At 41.8% G+C, this 27065-nt stretch overlaps 1 protein-coding gene across 15 annotated transcripts in view; it reads left to right on the top strand.

The window, feature by feature from the left end:
• The window catches only part of RERE (arginine-glutamic acid dipeptide repeats), a 402629-nt gene that overhangs the window by 320938 nt on the left and 54626 nt on the right, over positions 1-27065 (top strand). For all 15 annotated transcript variants that reach the window (XM_073316831.2, XM_073316829.2, XM_073316839.2 and 12 more), the window contains one exon: positions 3076-3156. In XM_073316831.2, the coding sequence (XP_073172932.1) occupies positions 3076-3156 (81 nt within the window). The remainder of the gene's footprint in view (positions 1-3075; positions 3157-27065) is intronic.

Below are 27065 nucleotides of genomic sequence, written 5' to 3' on the forward strand. Positions count from 1 at the left end.
TTGAGACTCACTGGCTCAGAGTTACACACTGCACCAGTCCTCATTACATAGTAGAGGTGTTCTTGTCTAAAGTCTGATGGGTAAAGGCAGGTGTCTTCCTTATAGTCAAGATTCCTTGCTGAGGATCCTGAGTGCTTTTATTACTCCTGTCCCTGGCACTTCTACTGTTCTCTTGTGCCGCCATTTGGAGACTTGATCCAGTGGTTTAAAAGAAGTAAATGGGTGTGAGTAATTCAACTCTTGGATGGGAGTCCCGCCTCAACGTGCAAATCTGTGATAGATAATTCCTGCCTACGCACCACAGAAGGGTTCCCCGACCGTTGAACCAAAACAGTTCTACTGCCAAGGAAGCAAGGGATTTGTGTGGTTAATTCCACAGGGGCTGCCTGCACAGCAGCTCACTGAAGAGAGGTGCAGGGTACAGAAGATCCACTGCTGTATGGATCCTCCACCTTATGGTGGGAGCCCAAAAGAGGCATGGAGGGATATTTCAATGGGCTGAACTAGTTTCTGTGGGATAGTTCCTCACCCACTCCATGGTGTGGGGGACACTTTGCCCATTTGCCAGCACTTAGCCCAGCTTCTTGGGCTGGGTGCTCACATGAAGATTTGGCTGATAGTGTATTGAGATGAAAGCTGATTTAAATCACGTTGCACTTTTCTGGGAGTTAATTTAATTCCCCCCATAGAGTATACACATTAGGATCCAGCTTTTTAGTGTCACCCAGTTTTTTGATGTAGAACTTTGTGCTCATGATTAGTTGTGCCTGTATTCTTATGCCTGCAGAAAAGGAAGCTCAGTTCAGGCCCCTTTAACAATCCAGTCACCAATTATTTAGCTATGTTCCTTTTGCACTGATTTATTTGTGAAATTCTTTGGGGGTGGCTAGGAATGGAAGCCACAAGTCCCAAAGCTGCAGGCCAAGGTAAATAGCATGTCATAATATATTTAACAAATGAGGATGCAAACCATAGGGAAATAACACCGGAGAGGAAGAATATATTCCCTGGTTGGGAAGTTATTGAGTGTTTAGAGTCAGGGAATAGATAGATAGATTAATCTGGGGAAGGGGAAGCCACAAAAAGGTCCCTGAGCTATAGCCTAAGCTGCTAAATGAGTCAAACTTTACTAGCTGTATAAACCACAGAAAAATATTCATCAAAGCAAGGGGAAAACAGATTGCAGTGGCTGGGAAGCTATACAACATTTAGGTGGTAGGAGATGCTTACTTGGTTCACCTCTTTGCTTTAAAATAAAAACATAAAAGAAAAAATCACTACCTCTGCAAAGAATTGTAGTTCCTGGCCCACCAAGCCCATTCGCAGAGGAAAATACCTCCCCAAACACACTCTGTTAGGCCTTTAGTGTTTGTTTAAGGATTTAGCTCTTAATCCGTTCCCAGATTTTCCCCTCGGACCCCTGCTTTGCTCATGACAGGAGCAGAATTCTATGCATGTTGTCGCCCTGTGGGTTCCAGGATATTAGAGACAAGGTGGGTGCGGTGGTATCTTTTATCGGACCAGCGTCCGCTGGGGAGAGAGACAAGCTTTCGCGTTTACACAGAGCGCTGCTTCAGGAGCAGAATTGTACAGTCAGTCTCCTTTTGGGGGGGCTTCAACCCCCTCCCTCTAAAGCTGGCCGCTCACCTTGTGGTCAAAGCCACCCGTGCGGATGCTGCCCGTGCCCGCTGGCCCTGTAGCCGGGCGGTGGGCAGGACGCCGGGCGCTCGGTGGATCGCTGCCCGCCCCCAGCCCAGCGTGCTGGGCTCATTCCAGGGCGATCCAGGCCGCCTTTTGCAGCGCACCCGCGGCTCTCTTGCCGAGCCGCACAGCCCGGCGGAGATCACATGTCTCGCGGCTGCCGCCCGCTGCCTCCTCCCGCTTTGTAGTGTCAGAGGCCCGGAGTGACACGCGAGCTCCGCGCTCGGATCGCTGCAGCCGCCCGCCTGCGGAGAGGCGCTGCATGGCACCTGAGCAGCGTTCACCTGGGGCTGCCGGAGACGGATCCAGGTCTCTGCCCTCTCCTCCTCGCCTGGCACGAACTGGGCTTTGCGCGGGGGGGGGGGGGGAGCGCAGAAGACGATCTGCTTTGGGGTGCTGGGGTTTGCGGTGGCTTTTTTTTTTTTTTTTTTTTAGTGTAGAGCTCGCGGCAAGCTCGCCGAGCTCCCAGGCGAGCTCGAGCAAGAATTCACCACTTGGGCTCCGGCTTGCAATGGGGCGCGTTTCAGAGCCGGGAAGGGACTTGTACGGCTGGTTTCAAGCTCGCCCCACCCCGATCTGGATTGAACAGTCTCCGCTGTTATTTGTAGGGGGTGTCTGAACCCGAGGAAATTGCAAACAAAACCCACCCCCAAAGGAGAAGCCCCGGGGAGGGGGGAACTTTCTCCTCTCCAAGTGGATTATTGCAAAGTGAAAGAAGAAAGTCTCTTGCTGCCTTGGATTTGAAACCAAACGTGAACTGTTCTTTAAAAAAAAAAGGGGGGGGGAGATAAGAAGCTGCGATATTTTTCCCTCTTGAAGGGATTTATTTGGAAGCTTTTTGCCTTTATTCCTACCAAAGTAGCGTGGATCTTTTTGGGTGTGGGGGTGCGGGTGCCCGTGCAAGGACTTTTAACCTTTTCGTCACCCAGTTGGAGAGTCACTTTAAAAAAAAATCATAACGTTACATATTCTTCTTTCCTCCTTGTCGGTGTGATTCTCACCCTCCCTTAGATGTAAATAGATCTTGCTGATTTTTTGTGTGTGTGGGTTTTTTGGTGTGGAGAGGAGCTGGCTGTTTCTCCAACCCTTGAACGATCGCTAACTGGGATCATTTTGGACCAACAGCAGAGCAATTTTTTGTTAGCTCCAAATATTTGAAGTTTGTGGTTCAATTCTAAGTCCATCTGAATTTTTAGGGGGCTTTTCGAAGACTTCCCCTTTTTGATGGTTTCAGTTGTTGTATGTGTGCACATTTTTCTCTTTTTATCAGCAGTCCCTAAGAGGAGAACAGTTGTTACGCTGATTAAAAAGATTTTTTGTTTGTTTGTTTGTTTTGCTCTGCTGACACTCTGTGTGTGTTATCTTCTTACACAGAAACGCTTCATTAAAGGGCTGAGACAGTACGGCAAGAACTTCTTCAGGATCCGAAAGGAGTTACTGCCCAATAAGGAGACCGTAAGTACAATTGGACTTTTATGTAACTTGCCTTTTTCCCTCCCTCTGCTGCTTCTCACCATTTGATGTTATGAAACAGTTTCCTTTTAACCCTCGATTGAGTGTCTGGCTCAAATGTATGGAAGAGAAATCCCCCGCTGACAAACGCTACTGTGTTTTTTTCCTAAGGGCAATTTTTAAGCATTGTGTATGAAAGATATAAAATAGTCTTGTTGTTATTGGAGGAAGTCATAGGGGGTTGGGAAGGTATTTATGAATCCCAAATCTGTTTTTAAATATAGACATTATCATGGGATAATTCATTTATGTCATCAACTTAAGCTCAAATGGCAGTGGGTAATTAACAAAAGCCTAAATCAAAATAAAATCTGATTGAATCTGGAAGAATGAGGTGTGTGCTGTCTGCTTTTACGTTTGGACAGCAAATGTAAGATTTTTCTTTCCGAATTGAATTAAGGAATTTTACTTTTTTGACCTTAATACAACTACATAATTGTCAAATTCTACGAAAAACACTGGTAAGCATTGAAGAAGGGAGGTAGGTGAGGAAGAGTGCTGTACTTTAAAGGGTTTGGGAAGCTCTGGGAATCTACTTAGTTTTTCCATTAGCCCTGATTGCCAAGCCTCTCTAGAAGCTTCGGTTTCCATGCTGCAGGTGTCATTTAACTACTTGTAGAATGGTATTGGAAAGCAGTCTTCACTATTGCCCTGTATTTAGGGACAAGTGAAGTGAAAATGGAGGTGCAGAGCTTATTTTGCTGGGTGAGAAGTGGCATTCATATTAATGTGATGCTGTTGAAAATATTTATTTAAACATCATTGGATGGAGGTGACTATTAAATAATCTATTTTGTGTGAAACTTTAATGTTGAGTGGAAAAAATAATTGTAATAGTGTGTGGGTTTTTTTTAAATCATCTAAGGATGCTAAGATGTTTCCTTCCTACCTTCCTGAGGTATGTCTTTGTGACATTATATTGTTACATCACAATCTCATGGGCAAAACGTTAATACTGTCAATGAATCAAACAGAAAGGGAGAGTGAAAGGTTTATGTTAGAGAGTCTTGTCTGTGGATTAATATACCAGTGTTATTTGTAATGTTAGGAAATATTAGTTACTGCACCAAGAGCAAATAGACTTTACTTTAATATTTTTATGCATTTTTTTATGAGTGAAGGTGGTTTGTAGAGAGATGACATCTTTGAAGGAAATTGGACAATACTTAGCAACATTTAACAAATCCAGGATATAATCAACTTAAGCAGTTCTTCCTTCATTATTCTTCAGAATAACTCCACAGAAATGTTTTTAGGAGAGATTGGCTTTTAGATTAGAAGTGCATTTTGTTGCTAGGAAAGTACTTGATTATTGAATACTACTTTAAAAAAAAGTCCATTTCAGCTACATGTACACGTAAATGTATTTTTAAAAATAAAATGCATTCTTTCTCTGCAAAAGGATTTTTTCCCCCTGTAGATCAAAGAAAAGACACATTGAAGTAAGGCAAACTGGGGACATATTTCTGACCCTACTTTCCAGTGCTGTACAATTTGTCGTTTGCTTTTGAACTTGAATTTCTCAGACCTTGTGCCCTCCCTAAAAGTTCTGTGAAGTCGCAAGCTATGTGAAATTTGATACAGGCTATCACTGTTCAAGCATTACATTTTTATTGTGCTAGGCCTAAACTTCTAGTGCTGAGAAGATTAAGCATTAAGGTGAAGCAATTTGAAGTAGAGTGTAGAAGATGGTATTGAGCAGGCTGTTTTGGCCCCTAGTGGTAACTGATCTACAAGTAACCTTTGACCTACAACAGATTGTTTAATCTCCATTTCCTATTCTTGCCCACAAGTCTAGCTTCTGCTTTTTTAGTGCTCAATCTTGCACTCCTTGTTCACAATAGAAGTTTTGCCTGAGTAAGGAGCACAGGATTAGACCCGTATTAGCTAATGTTTGACTCCTTAGGTTTGCTTTTTCCTTTAGAGTGGAACAAGGAGAATTTCCACACTATAAGGCCATGGAATTAGATCTGCCGCTATTTTCTTTCATCAGAATGGCTCCAAACTATTTGCCTGCCACCATTCTCCTCCAATATGAAATAAGCTCCTAATAACTCTTAAATTATTCTCTCTCCTATTTCTGGCCACTAGACTATCACTAGGAATAGCTCTGAAATATGGCTAAATAGGCAAGACAGAGCTTTGGGAGCTGCTCCCAAAGTCTGCAAAAACTATTTTAAAAGGAGTCAGGGCTATTTCTGAGGTGACCTGTCCTAAGTGGAAACAAGATTATAGATCATATGCACTTCTAATTAATCAGAGCTCACTAGGTAAATCATTCATATCTTGGGAGAGGAGGACAAAGGTTATCCCCTGCCTTCTTTGAACGGTTAAATAAATCTCAGTCATCATGTACTGAGAAACCTACTTACAGTCAAACTTTCTTAATATTACTTCAGTTTATAGCATAAACCCCTTCTGCGTGCGCACGCATGAACTACTGCCTGATACCTCTCGGATCGTGCACAGATCCTTGTTGCAGTGTTACAAGAATTATGCTTTAACGAATCCGGTAGAAGAATAAAATTTGTTTAAAGACTGAACTTGATTCTCATTTATATTGTCTGCTTTACACTGCTGTTTAAATGGGCCTTAAGATAGGTGCAACTATAACTTATTTCTACTTTACTCTGGCCTGGGTGCAGATGAGAATTAGGTCCTATATCGACTGTGCTTTGCTTTCTACAAGCCTACTAGAGAACTCTCTGCTTGAGAGTTGCCTGCACTCCCACCCCCTCCATGTATCATAGCCTTTTAAAGGAAATCTTGTATTTGCCAATTTGTGCATTTTAGCTGTGACACAGTTTCTTCTAAACAAATAACCAGCAAGGAAAATATCCTGATGAAAGAATATATTTACCGTATATCAAAGCTGTGTGTTTTAGGTCTTCACACTCCCAGTTTATTTCAAAGCAATTATGTCTGAGAGAAGGTTCCCAGTGGGCGTGTGCATAAATAGCTTTAGCATTCTCTTCAGGCTTTTATAAGCAAGACACACAGGAACTAAAGCTAGCTCTTATCTGAGCATGCCCCCTGCTGAAATGGGAATGCTGGAGTTGATTAAGAAAGCTAACAAGTTTATGGAGCTTTAGTTGGATCAGTAAATGTTAACCATGTAATACCCCGGAGAAGAAGGCCTGTCTGTAAATTTGTTTTAATATAATTTTTGTAATTTGCTTTGGGTTGTCATCTAACTTTATATTTCTCTTTCCTTGCTAGTATCCATCCTACTCCTGCCACCCCCCCCCCCCCATCCCCTCATGAATAGTTTTTCATACCTCTTCTCATTAATACACTGGTGGTCAAAATGTAAACTATGTCAGACTAATTTTCAGGGAATCGGAGAAATATGGGGCTGGAAGAGACCTCGAGACCATGCCACCACGCTGAGACAGAATTAAGTATATTTTTTGATCATGCTACCAACCTGGTTGGTCCTTTCCCCTTAATAGTTTTAAGAACGACGTTTTCAGAAATGCCTAGATCCATTTTCAAAAGTGATGTTGGCACCCAAGTGCCTGGCTTGCTTTTGAAAATGGTATTCAGGCTCCAATTATGCTGAAAATTTGACTTTCGATGTGCAGCTTTGGTCAGTTGCTTAAGCTTTAAGTAGAAGCTTTCCATGTCTGGGCCTTAGTTTAAAGAAAAAAAAAAAGTTGAAATTCTCTAAGTCCCATGTTAGTAACCCTCATTTTACTCCACATTCCGCAGTGGATAGCATTGAGTTACCTGAGCTGATGAATTCTACATGAAATGCCATAGTGATAGGCCTGAAACAGATGGACTGTAGGAGTTACAGGGCTGGGAGCTGGTGGTTGTAAGTTTTTCTAAAACACTTAGCACACTGTACAAATGGTAAAAAGATGGAAAGAAGGTGAGGTGAGCACACTGGTATCCTTGCTTGTTCCAAGCGAGGAACTAGAGTTGAGGAACAGGTCAGGCAACTCTGCTGTTTGGCTTACCAGAAATTGAGAACGTTCCTTTGATAGAATTCCCAGTCAGGACCAGGAAGAAAAGAGAGCACTGAGTTGTGTTGTCATGGAAGGACCTTGGTCAAATTTAGAGCTGGGCACTGGGAGTCAGAGCTGAGTTCTGTTCCTGTCTTGGCTGAGTGGCCTTGAGTAACTCACTCAGGGACAGTTGCTTTAAGATGTAAGAACTCTGGACTTCCATTGAGACTACTGCACATCCTCTTATGCCCAGCTTTAAAATGAAAACAACCCTTATCTTTGGGAAGTGCTTTGAGATCCTTGGATGACTGGGTTTTTTTTGTTTTGTTTTTGTTTTTTTTCCAGAACACCTGTAGTGCTGGTACATTGATCATGACAGGAAGCTAATTGTCTGTCCAGCCTTCACCCGCCAGGCTGAAGGCCTAGAGCTCCTTTCACAGTTGCTTAGAGCTTGTCTGCACATGAAAATTGATTTGGAATAAGGGAGGAAGGTATGAATTTAAAGCAGACTAGCTATCCTTGAGTAACTGCATTTGTAGACCCTCTTATTCCGGTATAAGAGTGCCTTTGTCTGGTGTAGTTTTTAATTAAATTAAGCAAATTTGAAATAAGGCACTCTTATTCTAGAATAAGAGTAAGTACTCAGGGAATCATTTAGGAATAGCTATTCCACTCTCAATTCACACTCTACAACATTCTGAATTAGCTTTCATGTGTAGACAAGCCCTTAGTGAACGTTACGAAAAGAAGACATTAAGGCTTTGTAGGGAGGAGTTCAGTATTTAGTGCAATCTTGCTCTGAGTCTCCACGTTGGGTATAGAAGCTCCACTCGCATCTTGATTTTAGGCTTGGCCAGTTAGCAAGAGATAAGAGAGAAAGAAGGTAATCTAGAAGTTATACCTGAGGGCTGGTGCTATTGCATCTGAAATATACAGTGTTTATGAAAAAGTCCTGAAAATCAACTGCCTCCCTTTAGACCAAAAATGTATTCTATTAAATATGTGCAAAAGAACTGATTATGCATCATCCTTTTCTTTAGGCAAAATATTGGCTTTTCAGGCAGCAAATTCCCTCTGCCCAAATCGAGTGCTGTGAGGACTTATCTCTGAGACTGAATAAGCTGTACTCTGTTAATATTAGCAGGCCAAAATGACTGTAGCTTGAGCTTCCAGCATGAAGTTTTATTTAATTTCCGATTGGGGGTTTAGATAAACAATCTGATTCTTGCCTTATTAATGCTTAATCTAGGGTTACATAATCTACAGTATTGGCTTCCTCAGTAGCTCCTAAAAAATAGAGTGCTATAATGTATTGCAGCAAAGCAGTGGAAGTTTAGAAAGGTCACTGTATTTAAGGCACTAAGATGGGTGAGGTATTTGTCCTCTGTACAGTCAGTACTGTATGTAATTAAGCAGATCAGCTAACAGCCTAAGTAATGTTTGTCCAGCCCACCTGTAAGCAAATTAAAGGTAATGATTTTCTCTCACTGTATCTGTTCAAATAGTAGATGTTCCTTTAACAAAGGGAACAGAATAATTACTTAGGTGAGGGGTTTATTCACTCCCTCAGTATAAAATGATGGATTAGCCTTGCATCAGCTTTTTCACGTTAAAGTATAACATAACTTATTTTCACCAGTAGCTAAATTTAACTGTGTGTGCGTGGCATGGACAGTATTACTCACTGTCCTCCTTTCCCACAGGAAATATATTTTGTTTGGACAGTATATTCCCCTAATGATGGGCTATTAATGCACAGTTTGGTTCTGGTGCAATATTTCCCAAGTTGCCTTTGCTTCAGCAGCATAGAGCACGCGAATAAGGATAAGCTACGTACATTTTTGTGTTTGGGGTTTTTTTTTGGTTCAAATGCCATACCTTTTTCCTTAATAACTTGTTCTACCCCTGATGCAGTCAGAGCTGAAATTTTCCATTCGAGTTTGAAATGACTGCCAACGTAAACAGCCAAAACTTCTTTCGGTTTCAGCTCTCCTCATTCCTACTTAGTGTTTCTACCCTATGGATATTGCAGTAGGAGGATTTTATTCTTGTTAAAACAGGGACCAGGCTTCAGACTATTAAATCCGATGACCTCACGCTTTTCTTTTTTCTGCAGTCATAGAAGATATCCCACTGGGCTTTAGTCCAGTGCGAACAACAGGCTGCGGGAAGGTTTAGTTGCTCTCCCTGTGTAAGTGAATCATTGATTCGTTTGCATAACAAACAAACAGAAAAACCCACACTTCAGTAGGGAACATGTTGGCTTGTTTTTCTTTTTTCTTTTGTGTTGTTTTTTACCCAGCAAGTGACTAGCTTTGCTGATTAATGGAACCCAGGATATTCGTGTGTCTGTGCTCAAGGTATAGTAGTCTGTTAGGCAGACATGCCGTGCTTGACTTTCCACTGCACAGCAGGAGCAGACCCTGAGCAAGTAGTCGAATTTTTATGAAATGTTTAACTTGTAGTAGCTGAGCACAAATGGGAGAGCATCATAGATTTAAGTGGTATTGAGCTGAAAGCTGTTTACAAAGACCAGATATTTATCTATTGAGGGGGTTCAATAATGTGTGTTCACCATGATTTGGCTTGATTTTAGATGAGGAAACGTTTATGACTGTTAAACCTTATGCAGACTCTGCTATTTTATTGGATAGTAAAACAAATGAAAGGTTTGGAAAGGTCTTTTAAAAAGTTCTGATTACCTCTGGTATATACAATGTTTTTGTCCACTCTAGAAATGATTCCATATCTTATAACACAGATTAATAGCAAGTCCAATTCTAAACCTGGACTGCATGTTGGACAGCCTCTCAGTTTGGGCTGTAGTTCTTGTTTCATGTTTTCTATCCCATACACTCTCCTATTCTCTCTCTCTCTCTCTCTGTTGGAAAGTTTTCTTTCTGTTCTGTTGTGGCAGGTTGTATCCTAAAGTCAGACATACTCCGTTATTTAAATCTTCGTTCTGAACGCTGCCTATTTACATTGGACAAGCCCAGTTTCGGGCCTCAGTGTCACCAATGTATGGCCGTTTGTCTAAAGACAAGCTCACACCTTGGGTGAGTCTACACAGAGCCAAAGACTACCCTTTCGTGTATATGGCCACGACCATTGGTTTCAGTGGGAGTACTGAGGTCCAGGCGCATAATCTGGCCTGTTTGCATTGGTTTTTCGAAAGTTTATCTTGTGCTTTTAACAGCTCTTCCCCCACTTTCATCAAATTAATTTGTTCTGGTGATATTCATAACTTTCCATTCACCCTGCCCCCTCCCCCACTTCCCATCAAATTGCTTTTTAAAACATTAGACCAAATTAATTTGGAACTTTGACAGCTCAGGGTCTGAGCTGCTCGTTTGAGTAGCAGCCTGAAAACCTTCATAGGTGAAACAACCAGGGACAATAAAAAGGTTCATTGTGTCCATTGGACTCTCCAGTTCTGTGGAGCATGGGCAGTAAATCAACTCTCTTGTTTGCACAGTGATTCTGTTTTCTAGTTTACGTATGAGATTGAAAGCCATTGTTTATTTTACTCTGCAGATTTAGAGGTAGTTAGAGGTAAAATATTGTTACAGGCAAAAGAGAACCATTAGCCAATTGCATCCTGTTCTGTCAACGAGCCAAGGAGCACAATTCTTGCTTCGGTGGGGAAAAATACCTACTTGGAGATCTAAGCCAAGAATATTTGAGAAATTGATGCAATATTGCACAACTTTCTCTTTCAGCAATTTAGGAAGAATGATGTTTGTGTGACTTGGTAATTCTGTTACACACACACACACACGCTGTATTTTCCCTACTTTCTGTTTGATTTGCTATCATAAGACATTTTATTGTCTTGGTTGTTTAATCTTTTATTGAATCGTGAGTTCTCATTCCATGTCCATGCTATAGGAACAAGAATCCCTTTGAAAAGAATGTTTCAGTTTTCAACAATGGAATTTCTGAATTTTGCATCTTCCCTTTCCTACAAGAAAAGGTATTCACTTTTCTTTCTTTGTAGCAGCTGAGACTGTACCAGATTCTCAGGCATCAATCTAAGGGTGCTGGGAATCTCAGATATTTAAAGTAGGTCTCTCCTTAGATGTTTGCACAATTTTTTCCTCTTTTCCTGTTGAGTTTCATCTATCCTGACGCAATCATTTTCCACAGGGTTGGAGCAACAAGCCCGTCATTTTGGTTTGCTTTCCTCCCAGTGCAGAGCTTGAAGATATGCTTTAGAACCTGGATGTGGTTTTAAAAAAGAAAAAAAATAAAGGCTTCTGAAGCAGCATCTTTGTGAAACTTCCTGTCCAGGGATTCTTGACTCACCTATAAATTTTAGATAACAGGGTATAATCCTGTAGAATTTGGGTAACTACACAGCTCCAAAGAAGCTCTGTATAGCTCTGCATGGTGTTTTGGTTTTAGAAAAATATTCTGATAATCTGTTAGGAAAATATGTACACTTCAGATTCCATTTTCAGCAAAATCTTGCTTTCTATTCAGATAATAATTGGCACAGAGTTAGCACTACAAAAATAATCTTATTGATTGTACTTATGATTCCCATTACTGTTGAATCGGAACACCTCACACTCTTTAGTATAGTCACACTTCATTGTACATCATCACCACTGTGAGGCAGGAAAGTAAGTATGGTTACCCCATTTTACAGATGGGGAACTGAGACATACTAAATGAATTGCTCGAGGTCAGGCAATGTCTGTGGTGGAGCAGGGAGTTGATCATACAACTCCCAAGTCCTAAGCACCTTAACCACTGGAGTTTTTCCTCTCTGTTAGTACAAAGATTCATGTTCGTGGTCTAAAATAAGGTCTCCCATCCTACAGCTGTTTGGTTATGCTCATACTGTGTTGAAAGGCCTTGCTGTATTTTAAGAGCCATGATCATCTGTGCTGGAGGAGTGCTTTTGAAGAAGGAACCTGAAAGTCCCTGTCTTGCAAGAGAAGTGTGCTATTTCTCTACTTCAAGTAATATAAAGTCTTTAGATAGCAAGTGCTGAGAGCTGTTGTCCTCTGACTAGGCCTTCTGTCCTATATTTTCCCTCCTAGACATCTAGTGGACATAATGACTTAATCCAGACTGGCATAGGGACTGGTGCAGAGAAGATTGAGGGCTTGACCCTCAAGCCGTGGGTATGAAGCCCATTCGTCCACATTATAGCATGATGTGAAACAGTGAATTCTCAGGTGGTAAAATCCACACCGTCCCATTCTTGGGTTGTTGTTAAAATACATGTAAATATTTTAGCATAGCAGTCATTGCTATTTTTAAAATTTATGCAAAAGTGTTAGCTGCATGTGTGCATGGGTTTTATTGGGGGAGGGGGTGTCTTTGTGTTTGGGCCAAATTTTGTCCTTATCCACACTTAGGAGGCCAATGAATTGATGATGTGGATAGAGTTTTTGCTAGGCTTGTTCCATGCTTATGTTTGAGGAGCAAGCAGATGTGTTGCCTATCAAGATTTCCCCCCCGCCAACCTTTTCTCTCCCTGTTATGTTATGAGCATTAGTAGAAGTGCTCCCCTACCTTATGGAGAGGGCCAAATGGAGTTGCAGTATTGTAACTGAGTGACATTTGGCCAAGTATATTCAAAAAGAATCATCCAAGTATTGCTCCAGATGTGGTGTGTCCTCTGTTTCTGGGCTGGACTGTATTAGATCTCAATGTTGAGATTTGCAGGAAGAGATTTTCTTGAGCTATCAAGTCCCAGAAGTAAAAAAAAAAAAAAAAAAAAAAAGGCATTTTCTAACTCACTCTGTATTCCACAATTGCCAGAGGATTAAGGTAGTTGGGAGTTCTTAGCTGTTCAAGGCAGTGCGCAGCTATTTTCTATAACACAAAAAGAAAAGGAGTACTTGCGGCACGAATGCTCAAATAAATTTGTTAGTCTCTAAGGTGCCACAAGTACTCCTTTTCTTTTTGCGAATATAGACTAACATGGCTGCTACTCTGAAACCTTCTATAACACAGGTATTCATAAAAAGAAAAGGAGGACTTGTGGCACCTTAGAGACTAACAAATTTATCTGAGCATAAGCTTTCGTGAGCTACAGCTCACTTCATCGGATGCACACAGTGGAAAATACAGTGGGGAGATTTATATACACAGAGAACATGAAACAATGGGTGTTACGATACACACTGTAACGAGAGGTTTCAGAGTAACAGCCGTGTTAGTCGGTATTCGCAAAAAGAAAAGGAGGACTTGTGGCACCTTAGAGACTAACCAATTTATTTGAGCATGAGCTTTCGTGAGCTACAGCTCACTTAATCGGATGCATACCGTGGAAACTGCAGAAGAGTGATCAGGTAAGGTGAGCTATTACCAGCAGGAGAGAGAGAAAACCTTTTGTAGTGATGATCAAGGTGGTCCATTTCCAGCAGTTAACAAGAACGTCTGAGGAACAGCAGGGGGCGATTCATGGCTCTAGTTTCCAGGACATGTGGTTCAGTGGAGCAAACATGTTTCAGGGCAAGTGATTGTGTGCCAAAAAAAGATGATCAGATTTTGGCAGTGAGTAGACAACCTTTTTATGTTTCTTGCCCACCACACCGGGCATGAAATTAACTTTCTTCTCATACAACAGATCATTGGCCTTAAATCGCTGCTTTCTAGCCCAGATGCACTATAAGAACCATATCCACAATGTTATCTTGGCATAAAATCAGCCCCCCCCCCCAAATACATTATTCAGTCCTAAATATTCCTGTAATATGCTGCTATAACTGTGCTGTGAGAGTCAGACAATGATAATTTTAGGAGACAGATGCACTCATTTTGTTCTTTTTGTTTCAAACCAGCTGTAAAAAGCAAAAGCTAGGCTTGATTACTGGCTTCTTCTAGCCAAGGAAAACTCCGTGGAATTTTTACAACTTCTACAATAAATTGGGAACGGAGAGTTATGGGGCAGTGATTTTATTTGAGGGGTCTGTGGCATGAGGAGAGCTGAGGTGGTTTGTTGAGTTACCAGAACCCTGTGGTGGCATTATAGCTCCATAGTTCAAGATGTATTTATTTAATACGGCGAACAGAAACCCATTCTCTTTCCTCTTGCCTTCTTCTACTCCAAAACTCTTCCTCACAGGGAAGTGCTCACTGCAGAAGTTTGGTAGAGTCAGATTGTTTTGCTGCAATTAGTGGATTATGGTTGATCAAAGGAATGTTGCATTTCTTTGTATAAACATCCATCTCTTTCACTGAGGCAAACTGTTAAGAAAACAGAGAGACTGAGCCCTGACTTCCATTGAAGTCAGTGGGAGATAGGGTCTTGAACTTGCACCATTGATATCTGCAGGAGCAAGTCCTTGTAGCAGTGAATAACTTGCAACATCAGGTCCCCTGTTGCTAGTGAGTTTATATTTTGAGCTTCCAATAAACAGGATTCCCTCTACTGACCCTGGCTTTGCATCTGTTACTGTTTCCAGAGCTGTACACATTTCTGCGGGCACCACAATGCAGTTGCACAGCAGAGAAGTAAACACAAAGCAGAATGTTTGCTTCTTGGCCCACTAGAAAAACAAAGGGGGGTATGCTATTGCCACCCCCAAGCAGCCAATAATCATGAGTTAGATTCCACAAAAAACATGAAATTGGCTTTAAAATCTTGAGATTTTAAAAATAATTAATTTTGAGTTATTTTTATTTCTGTTCTGCTTTTTTGAGCCTTTAGGGTCCATGTTTTCCATCTTTTTGTCTACAACTGTGAGGTCTAGAAATGACCTTTTTTAAAAAATAAATAAATAAAACAAAAGCTGAGACTGTCATGTAATCGCCTGACTCCAGAAACTGGGACTTTAAGGAAAAGTACCAAATATCATGAGACTCGTGATAAAATTGCGAGAGTTGGCAGTGCTGGGGGTGGGAAATCCTTCTTTCTTTGGACCATCTGGTAAAGGCAGAACTGGCAGGGAACATTTCCCTCTCCCTCCCACACTTCAGAGAGACTTGTGACAAACAGAGTAAAATATCAACTACCCCCAAAAAGTAGGTGACAAATGCCTCCTTACCACAGTGAAATCCATCACTCTCTTCATGTGGACAGAATGTTTTCATTTGATTTTGCTCCCATTTTCCATGCTCCTTAACACCCCCCATCCCCCCAGCTTCCCTGACAGGAGCTGAATTTATTTCTTGCACTGCATCTAAACCCCTAATCTTTAAAGAAAAGGAGGGTGCATTCCATGTAATAAAACAGAGCTTTTTTCCCCCCTTCCATCTTGAGAGTCCTCCCTGTTGTTTAATTCTGTGCCTGCTTTGTGCCTAAAGCCTGTTCTGAGTAAGTGCTAGCACATCCCAAAGGAACTCTTGATTTATTTTGCTAACTCTGCCCTTCTCTCTCTCTGGTTCAAAAACCTTTAATGATCTGTGAAGTTCCAAGAGTTCAGAGCAAAACAGTAGTAGTTTTAAGAACTTCACCTACTACATAACAGTCCTCCTAACACTTTCCACACGCTGGGTTTTTGACCTCATGAAAGGCTGACCTCTTACAAATTTTGGTTGTACAGCAAGGCCTCTTGGACGGGGGCTCACTAATGCTGTTGTGAAATTTAAAAAAAAAAAAAAAAAAAAGTTGTAATGAAAATTCTGGGCTCTTAGCCAGAGAATAGGATGTGATAGAGTGAAAATGTTTCTGTTGCCCTTTGTTATTCCGCCAGCTTTGATTAGTTTTGTTTCCAGTAAGCTTAATTATGTTCCCTTTATTTTTTTGTGACTAAGGAGGTGATCCTTACTAAAGCTGCATCTTTCATTACCCAAACTGCAGCAGTTGGAAGGAATCTGAGAAATAAATCTTGCCAACCAAAAAACCTCCACAAAACACTGATAACAAATCTCTTTTGCTCCTTCTTTACTTACGTTTTCTCCAAAGCTGTGAGAGAGACAGCCCCACCACTCTTTCATTGCCTATCCCCCCTGCATTCCCATCCTGAAAGTCTCTGCCCACCTGTCAGGCAGTAAGAACTAACTGCAGAGTAAACCTTTCGAATCTTTATTTTAAAAAAACTTACAAACTATGATGTGTGCACACTGAGAAGCCCCTCTTGACTTCCCTCATCTTCCCATGGGGGTAGGGTAGGAACTTACCTGAGGCTACATGCTCTTTTTATGAGAGAAGGTTTCCCATGTCTCTCTTGGAGTCTAATATTGTTACATGTGTCTCTATTTTCATGCCCTCAGCCAAACATCACAGATGGACATGTTGTGCAGGCCAGAGGATAATACAATATCCTGAGAATTCTGGGGCACCGGAGGAGAAAATACAGTTGGCACATAAACATAGTACATACAACATGAAATTCAATAAAGACAAGTGCATAGGAAGGAAAAATTATATGCACAATAACTGGCGAGGCGGTAGTTTTGCTGAAAAGCATCTGGGGGCTATAGTGGATCACAGACTGAACAGGAATCAACAATGTGATGCAGTTGCAAAAAAGGCTAATATCACTGAGGTGTGTTAACACAATGTCATATGTAAGACACAGGAGGTAATTGCCCCACTCTACTTGGCCCTGTTGAGGCCTCAACTGAAGTACTATGTCCAATTCTGGGTGCCACATTTTGGAAAGATGTGGACAAATGGGAGAGAGTCCAGAGGAGAGCAACAAAAATGATAAAAGGTTTAGATAACCTGACATACTAGGAAAGCTTTGCATTTTTTTAAAAACTGGGCATGTTTGAGAAAAGAAGAGTGGGGGTGGGGGACGGGACCCGAGAACAGTCTTCAAAATATGTTAAGAGCTGTTATAAAGAGGATGATGATCAATTGTTCTCTGTGCCCACTGAAGGTTGGACAAGACGTAGTGGGCTTAGTCTGCATCAAGGAATATTTAAGTTAGATATTAGAATAAACTTTCTAAGGTAGTTAAGCTCTGGAATAGGCTTCCAAGGGAAGTTGTGAAATCCCCATAATGGGGTATTTTTAAGAACAGGTTGCATTAACATAGTTGTGAAATCCCCATAATGGGGTATTTTTAAGAACAGGTTGCATTAACATCTTTCAGAAGTGATCTAGATTTACTTTGTCCTGCCTCAGCACAGGGGGCTGGACTTTGTGAACTCTTGATTTCTATGAACTCTTCCATTATAAACTCTTCCATTTCTGTGATTCTGTGGTTGTATACTCCGAAGAAATTAACACCCCTGTATTTCCTGCGCAGTAGCATAAACACGTCTACAACTTTTTATATTTTTTGCTTATTTAATCTCTCAAGTTACCTATTTAGATTGAGAAATAACATCACCATTATATTTCCATCCCTCAGTATCTCAGCCCCGGCCTATTTAATCACAACTTTTGCCTGCTGTTATTTTTGGTGTTTATAACAGACCTTGCATCTTTTTTGTTTGACAGCCCAAGGTGGGAGAAAATGGAGTGATGATCTCAAGTTAAATTAAAATAACTTATTATTTTTGAAGGCCCAAACACATGCTCCATGCATTCATTTTCCTTGCATATGAGGGAGAGAGAGTGCAGGTGGAATCTCATCTGAGTATTTTGACTTCATCACGGTTTGTGTGCCCAGTGGATTGTGCCACTGTTGATTCATGTGCAGTGTTTTTCAGCGTTGATGGCTGTATTTTACAAAGGTCTTGCCTGATTTCCTTTCAGCTTAGGTGACACAAAGGCCATGCTTCCTGCCCAGAGTTTTCTTTCGTTATATTAAAGTAATAGAGCTGGAATGCTTTATGGTTTAGATTCTGGAAGATCATTGCTTACAGAAGCACGTATCATTGTTTTTGTGTTAGGACCTTGCTTATGACCTGCCGAGTTTTATCTTTGCTGGGTTCTGTGATTAAAAAATTGCACATCCCACCTTACACAACTTGTCTGCTCAAAGAGCATATGGGAAAATGCACTCTTTCTACTTCCTGCTGTTCAATCAGATCCTGCACATAGAATAACTCTGTGGGTTGCATTTCTGGACTTTCACCTTCTTGCAATGAAGTGATATGGATAAAAGGCCTTCTACTTTCAGTGTTGTGTTAAAGTTTTATTGATTTAACAGTTTCAGCGTATGGTATTATTCTGTGCCATTTGATGTGATAGGTTTTTGTTTCCTGGTTTTAGAAGTGCATTCTTTTGTTGCAAGGATGAGAGCATTCTGAAAAGCGTTTGTCTGCTCAACATGGGCACAAAGTATTTTTTCTATTTATATGCTTTTAAGACCAGAACAATATTTTTGTTTCATAGAGAAATATACATTTCTTCTACTTGTAATCTTTTCCCCTCCAAATTACACGTGGAATTTTTTGCTAATGTAATTCCATTAACTTCAGCAGAGTTACACCAGCAGAGAATTTAACCCAACAATTGTATGTGGTATAGTTTTTTAAAAAGGGTATTTATTTTACTAAGCAAGTGTTGTATTTGACAGTTCTGTGCCAGTTGTACCAGGCATAGTTGCAGATTGTAAACTGTCGCTTTGTAATTGTAATTAATGTAGTTGAGTGAGCCGATACCTTAGGCCTCAATCTTGCAAACATTTACCCGTGATGTCATTAACTTCAGTGGGATTGTTTACACATCTAAAGCTTGCGTGTGTGTATGATCAGGTGGCCCTTCCACGCTTCTCCTCTCCCTTCCACTTTATAGTACAAAATATTCTATCTATGAACTTCCTCCGTGGATCCTAGCTCATGAGTCATGACCATCTAAATAAGTTTGCTGGCATGTAGGAATTGCACTTTGAAAGGTCTTCTCTGCTCCCTCCTGTAATTGGCTAAAGTTAGCATGTATGTCTTGCGTTCCTAGATTAACATAAGTAACTCACTATTGCACTCCTTGGTTTCTACTGTTTCCTTTCCCCAAACCAGTTTTGGGGTCGGGGTGTTGTTTTTTGAACGAGTTGGTCCCACGATATTAGAGAAACAAGGTGAGGGAGGTAATATGTTTTATTGACCCAGCTTCTGTTGGTGAGAGAGACAGGCTATTGAGCTACACAGAGAACATGAGTTTAGCTTTGACCTTTTCAAACAAACTGTGAAAAAGCTATGGGAGATTTTTAAAATTAGGTTTTATTACACTTCTGATTGCTTTCGTTGTCATTTATGGTTTGAAAAGGGGCACAGAATCCTGCTGGCAGTAGATACACAGCCTTTCTTAGCATACTAGTCAATCTTGGTTTGTGTTCCCTATAAAGGTCAGATTGAAATGGGCTAGAAAAATCAGTGAATAACAGGGACCACTTTCTTGGAATCATAAACATTCTGTTGGTTCCAGGCTTTTAGTTATGTTTGCGCCTGTTACTATCCAGGAATCCATATTGTTTCCTTTGCTGCCAGAAAGACTCACTTGTGTTGCTTATTCACCAGTTGTTCCTTAGTCGTCACCCTTCAACTGTTGCAACTTGAGCATCATTGGTAAAAACTCAGCAGGTCCAAATCAGTTGGTGGTTGTAGTTTGACCTCACACTTTGAAGTCGGGCAGATCCACTTGTCTGAGTAAAAGGATCAGAAACACCGGATTCAGTTTGGAAAGTATCCTTTAGTACTTCCTGCTTCCCACTCCCTCTCCATCAAACATCACCTTCATCTGCAGCATGCAGAAAGGATTTCCATTTTGTTTCATTAGAGAGGTGTCCTTGAAGGACAGCAGGAAAACTGTTACATGCTGCCAAAGCTTTGTTTCCTCCCTATTGTTTTGCTCACTTCATTAATTATTAATGTTAACATCGCTTGCTTGAAGGCTTGCTAGGTTCCTTGGCAGCTCTTGTTTTTCTACTCCAAGCAGGATCGGTTAAGGCTCGGATACCTGCCCTCTGAGAAGCAGACAGGCAAATAGTAGGTTGCAGTCACTTTCATCTTACTTGAGAAGGAACATTGTGGACCCATTAATTAAATCTTCTAATTGGGTAACAGCCCTTTGTGAGAGGTTTATACTTTGCTTTGAAGCGTTTCTTCGGGCCTTCCATAATTCAGTACCTCTTGAATGATTTGCTATATAGATCAGTGGTTTTCAATCTTTTTTTCATTTGTGGACCCCTAAAAAAATTTTGAATGGAGGTGTGGACTCCTTTGGAAATCTTAGATATAGTCTGCGGACCCCAGGTTGAAAACCATTGCAAACAACTAGGGTTGCTGATTTTCTGATTGCAGGAAACCGAAACCCTGCCCCTTCTCCAAGGCCCATCCCCCCCCCCCCCCCCCATTGCTCACTCTGCCACACCCTTGCTCATTTTCACCGGGCTGGGGTAGGGGTTGGGCTGGGGTGTGGGAGGAGGTGGGCTCTGGGGTTGGGCCAGGGATGAGGGGTTTGGGGTGCAGGAGGGAGCTCAGGGCTGGGGTTGGAGTGTGGGAAGGGATGAGGGCTCTGGCTGGGGGTATGGGCACCAGGGTGGGGCCAGAAATGAGGAGTTCAGGGTGTGGGAGGGGGTTCCGGGCTGTGGCAGGGAGTTGAGGTGTGTGGGAAGGTGAGGGTTCCAGCTGGGGATGTGGGCTCTGGGGTACGGCCAGGGCTGAGGAGTTTGGGGTGCAGGATGTGGGTACGGCCAGGGCTGAGGGATTTGGGGTGCAGGAGGGGGCTCCGGGCTGGGGCCAAGGGGTTCAGCGTGCAGGAGGGGGCTCAGGGCTCAGGCAGGGGGTTGAGGTGCGGGCTCTGGGAGGGAGTTGGGGTTCGGGAGGGGACTCGGGGCTTGGGGAGGGGGTGTGGTATGTGCTCCAGGTGGTGCTCATGTCCTCTGCCTCCTAGGCGCATGGGTGGCCAGGGAGGCTCCACAGGCATCGCCCTCAGAGCCCCCATTGGCTGTGACAAACTGGACACCTGACAGCCCTAGCAACGCTGCCTCCTAGCCTCCATGTGCTGCAGTCCTGACTCAAACTGTTCACCGGCTTTAAATCCTCACTGATTTCCACTGACTTGGATACCTGTTGCAAATTTTGTGGTGTGCTAGTAATCGAACAAACCACAAGAGAGAGGCTAACAAACCATGCAGAGAGATGTGTACGTTTATTTGGCAATTGTAGCAGAGTTTTAATTAAGAAGTTACTTGACAATGTACCAATAAATGCTTTGTAGTACATTTGGTAAAACAAGGAAGTGTTGGTGGAAACATTGCTTACAGCATTGTCCGTGCCGTTAAATCTTTGCTGAGAGGTGAGGAGAGGCTGCCGGGTTTTATTGAGCTTCATACTTTGATGTTCATGGAAACTAAGATTGGTCACCCTAAAAAAAAAAAAAAAAAATGAACAGCAGTAATTTTTAAAATATAGTTTGATTTTGTATAGTATCTGTACATATTATTTGGGTCACTAAAGTAGCACTGTGGTGTGGTGCTTCATAAATACCCCTCTTCCCGACTAAAAATCTTTTAAAAGGTTACTTTTAAAGTGTGCCACAAGGTTTATCTCTTGGCCCAGGCTCATGGAGAGACTTGTGAGGCTTGGCAGTGAGAGGAGTTTCTGGGCTTTTGGTTGGAGAATGTAACTTTCTTCTTTTTGCTATGATTTTGGTATGGGTATTTATGTTCCAGGAATGATTATGGGAAAACATGTTAATACGCATTCAATTTTGTGGAGAGAGCTTCATTGGCACTCAGAGTCTGGGACAGGTGCTCTTTCATTGTTGTACTTCAAAGAGATATGTAAACCACTGTATCTTTTTTAATACATGCTCCTTGTCCCATGTATTTCATCTACTAAAAAGCCCTTAGAATCCTGTACATCTGTCCAGGAAAAAAGGCTTTTAGGTTCCTGAAGCCAGTCCCTTGGTCAAAGGCCAAATAGGAAATCACCTATTCTTTTGGAAGATTAGATTTAATTCTTTAGTACATTAAACCACTGCTGGTTTCCTATCGCGCTTAAAAAAAAAAATCAGTGAAATGAAATAGTAATTGTTTGAGAGTATCGTGTTCGTTTCTGAGGGGAAGCTGACCTATCATCTCTTACTATCCAATTCACCCTCTTCCTTCATACAAATAGCATGTGATGGTTTTATAGGAAAGTCATAGGTAGGGCCCTACCAAATTCACAGTCCATTTTTGTAAATTTCACTGTCATTTAAAAATCTTTGAATTTCATGCTTTCAGATATTTAAATCTTAAATGTCATGGAGTTGTAACAAAGTATGAATATTTATTGAAAAATGGCAAAATACAAACATGTAAAGCCCTTAAGTCAGCATTTCTCAAGCTGGGAGTTCCGACCCAAATGGGGGTTGCAAAGCTATTTGGGGCGGGGGGTGGGGAGGTGTCACGGTACTGCAACCATTACTTCTGCTTTGCCTTCAGAACTGGGTAGCTGGAGCCCAGCGGCTGCTGGATGGGTGCCGAGCTTTGAAGGCAGCACCAACACCAGGAGCAGCACAGCCTTCAAAGCTGGATTCCCAGCCAGCAGCCGCTGCTCTCTGGTCACCCAGCTCTGAAGGCAGTGTCACCAGCAGCAGCAGCGCAAGAGTAAGGGTAGCAATACCCTGCTATGCCACACTTACTTCTGTGCTGCTGCTGGCAGCGGCAGCATTCAGACCTGGGCGCTCTCCGGCCACCCAGCTCTGAAGGCGGCACAGAAGTAAGGGCGACAATACTGCGACCCCTTTACAATAGGCCTGAGATCCCCTTTTGGGTCGGGACCCCCAGTTTGAGAAATGCTGTGTACTTGTATATACTTTTTCCCTATAGCATGAAGGAGTATAATATAGGGTAAAAGTACACAAAAGACCAGCTTTCACGGGGGAGACCAGCTTTCAGAGTCCGTGACGCATTTTTCATGGCTGAGAATTTGGTAGGGCCCCTATTCATAGGACTGCTCCCAGGTTTGGTGTAGCTTTTTTCCATCACGTACAGGTGACAGATCATGAATGTGCTCTCCAACCCTGCTCAGCTGAGATCCCTTTCCTTGTTGCAATATGCAGGGGGGTTTTCCAGTTCACTGTCTCTTCTCATTTCTCTCCTATTATGGAAAATTGTTATAGGATTGGAATGTGTGCACAGCCTTCTGACTCTTTGACTGGGCTCGTCGTGTGCACTCGTATATGCCTTTCTGCTGAGGAAGCTGGCACAAATAGTAACCAAAATAACAGCACTGCGATTTTCATTACCAGTAGAACAAAAAAATTATTCTGAGTGCGTTTAATTTAAAGTTGTTGTGTTTTCCCTCCTGCTGATGAAAGGCACTGGGTTGGATTCCTTCAGAGCTGTCACAGAAGAGGAAAAAGTAGAGCTGTGGCAGTTGAAAGCGTCTCCAACCACTTTTGCCATTGCATCTAAATCCTGCCCTGAAGAAATCACCCTAGGGGCTGAGAGTTTGGTCTCCATAACCTATTCAGTTCTTAGCCTCTGTCCTTTGACTGCCAAAGTGGGGGAAAAGGGAGAGCAGTCAGCAGTTAGGGCCAGTGATGGTGCTGGTGGCATGTTTGTGAGATAAATACATGTCTGCTGGAAACTGGATTCAGACTAGCAGGCACGTTTCATGTAAGACACTGAAGTTGTTTATTTAATATTTGAAATAAAATGGCACATTTCAGCATGCAGTGTTATTTTTTGGTTTTCTTGTTAGAAGATGGAGTTCACATTGCTAGCACTAACAAATGTTCATCCTTTGTTAGAAAACAAGGATATGCAGAGGTACCTATTAAAAGTGGCAGTAGTTTGGATTTTAAGAGAAATATTACTATTGGCTTGTCTACATGGAGAAACTGACTGGCAGACCTGTAGTGGAGCAGAGTAATTATACCAGAATAAAGTCCACATGGGATGTTATACCAGCACAGCTAGAGAAGTAGTATTATGCAGCTGTAGTTCTGCTAGTTAATTTCTCCATGTAGACAAGCTTTTATATATCGTGGGGAGAGTCGAAGTTTGAGACTGCAATACCAGTTTATTTCAGTCTGCCCAAAAAGATTACTAAAACTATAGACGTGCATTCAGGGACTGGTGGTTGCCAAATGCAAAGGGACTAATAGACTATGACAGTATTATTGTCCCTGAAAAGGAAGTTACAGAGTTTTCAAATGTATAGTTATTGTTAGCCTTCTGGAGATCATTGACTAATGTGTCATGGGCCACCCATCCCATTTAAGATGTTAAAAATGTGGAACTAATTACCTGGTGATGGCTTGGTAATCTTCTTTCTCTGTCTAACATGTGCCACTGAGGTCATGTGCAGTGTTCCTCATGCCCCATTGATGCAAATGTATCCATTGCAGGTCAGTAGTTCTAACTTACATTATTCCTACTGAAAGTAAAAGTGGCCTTGAAGAAAATCTAATTGGGCCTCTATGTTGCCTGGTAAAATTAGGTGTCATCTCAAATCTGAAGTTCTGTAAGAAACATGTAAACCCTTGTTAATCAGGTTGTGGCAATAAAGGCCACTGTCCACATTTGATTTTCTCTTTGGAGTTTATAATTAAATAAAGGGGGATTTTTTTTTCTTCTTGCTTTTACATCTCAGTGCTAGAATAGTGTGTGGCAGTATTTGGCCCATGGATGTGGTAGTCCCAGTGGACAGAAACTTCTCCTCTCTTTTCTCCCACTCTCTGCCAGCCGTTGCCTGATTGACTGCAACTGTGGTGAAGAGGCTTGCAAGTATGAGGATGTAGAATTAGAAGGCTTTGGATCAGTATAAATCCTTCCTGTCTCTTAGCCTTGCTCATTTGCATGAGGTTCCAAGAGGATGTAAGCTTTCAGCCGCTGCATTTCTGCCTCAGTGGTGGTCTCATAAGAGATCCAGGGGCTTCTGTCTCACCACTTCTCCTGAATGTATATGAGAGGCTATTAGGCGAGCTAGAATGCAGAGCATGGGCTGCAATGCATTCAGTATGCTGATGACACATATCTCTACATTTCATATGACCCAGTGACTTGGATGAAGTGCAATCCAGACAAAACATGGTTAATGTTAGTATGATGGGTGAATCAACAAAGGAGTGGGTGCAGGTGATTTCATCACCTGTCTTTGAAGGAGTACGCTTGCTGTTTCAGATTTTGCAATTTAGGAATTTTGTTAGAGCCAGATCTGCTCCTGGAGGTTCAGGTCACACTCTGTTTTTGCTTTCTGCCTAATGACAAGTGACCACTTCTTTTGGCCACATGCCTTGCTGCAGCTATCCATTCCTTTTGTAACCTCAAGAATAGAGTACTGTGTTGAGTTTTATACAGGGCTGCATCTTAAGTCTATCCAGACCCATATCTAATGACTATCTGAACTCCTTCCTGAGAACTAACAATCTGATGATACAAACAGTCTCAAAAAGCTCAATCCATCACAGCACAGGTGAGTTCTTAGCTATTTCTGGAAGGAGAGGGATTAGTGATGTTCATGGAGATGAGAGAGCCACAAAAAGGTCCTGAAAGCTTCACGTGAAGGTGAGCAGCATTTTGGTTCTACATTTATCAGATAATGCCAACCACAGGGGAAAATGCACAGTGGGGTAGAAATTCATGCCCTTACTATGAAGTTTACTGCAAGTTTCAGAGGCAGGGGAGATTTCCCAGGGCTCGCACTACCTTGCACAAATAAATTCCTTGGCATTTTCTGTCAGGTCATGCATGTTGCTTTTGTTTGTTGTCTGTGCATCTAAATTGTGTGTGTGTGTATGTATGTATATATATCATTGAACCATATATATTTGTTGGAGCCATGCTGACTGTACATTTTTGCATACAGAGTAGAAATTCTTGAGAACAGCTATTAAAATGTTATTTTCATAGCAGCAGTATTAGTCTGTGCGTCACTTGCATCAGTTAGAAAGCTGCTTCACGAATGGCTGAAACTTTAATAGCAAACATCCCTTCAGGGTTTGTAATTTTCCAAACAAGATGGCCGAGTTGATAGAAATGTTTTCACCACAACCTTGCAGCAGATGTTTGCCCTGGTGCTGGCTTAACAAATGTTGAACATAATTCATTACTGCCTCCTCATCCCTATTCAGTGGACTCCTTATCTGGTGCGTTTTATAAATATTTTGTTTCAGGCTGTAATTAAAGCTACTAAAAAGAAGAACTGGCAGGAGGGTGTAGTGGACTGTGCGTACAATTGCAGCAGCTGTCCTGTGTTGACAGAGAAGATCAATTGTTTCAGCGTTGCAGTTTCGGCAGAGCAGGGATGGCTGAGGAGAGAGGCACTCTGTGCATTGGGGGAAGCAGTAGTTATCACTATTATTACTTTTCATTTTAATTTAATAGGTTAAAGAGCTTTGGACGCAATTTATGGGACGAGATTAATTTGATTCTTATTTGTACATTATAGTGTGTAAAGACAAACTCTTGTAAATGGTATGGAATCTGTAAAGATTTTCTTTTTGCATCAGTAATTTTCTGTCATCAATTTTAGGTCCAAATGTCCGTGTTTAATGCCAGGGCTCTGTGATTTTTGCAGTTTGCTTCTGTAGTTCCATGGCTTCAGGGAGGCTGAAACCATTGTACATGTAAGAGAAATGAACTCATCTCAAAATTTCTGCCCTGCTGTATACTTTCTTGTTAGTCTCTCAGGTTTGAAAGGGTAGGATGTCACGTTTGTCTTATTGGCAGGCGGCTAGCACTCTGACATTGTGTCCCAGCTCTGATCAGGAGAGATATGAACCAGATCCCATGATTCATTCAAGGGATCTGATCTTGCAAGGAGCAGAATGCCCTCCATTCTCATGAAAGCCATGAGGTGGTCTAACCCTTTGGTCACTAATACATTGGACTGAATTTCAAGCAGTGACCTAGAGGTGAAAGTCTGCATGTCCCTTTTTCTGACCTTCTGACCCTAAAAAGGGTCAATTCCCCTTTTTCTCTTTGCCGATGTGTGCATATATCTGCTTGTATTCTTGATCCCTCCATCCCGTGGTATCTTGGATATTGACCTATTGCTTGCATCGTTACATGATGTGAAATACATCAACTAAACGTCCTCACACTCCCAGATTAAATGTCAGATTCTTTTAATGCCATGTTTAATTTATATTTTTGTGTGAGAGAGACGTGT

The sequence above is a fragment of the Lepidochelys kempii genome, chromosome 18 (genome assembly GCF_965140285.1).
Source record: "Lepidochelys kempii isolate rLepKem1 chromosome 18, rLepKem1.hap1, whole genome shotgun sequence".
In the NCBI taxonomy this organism is placed as follows: domain Eukaryota; kingdom Metazoa; phylum Chordata; order Testudines; family Cheloniidae; genus Lepidochelys; species Lepidochelys kempii.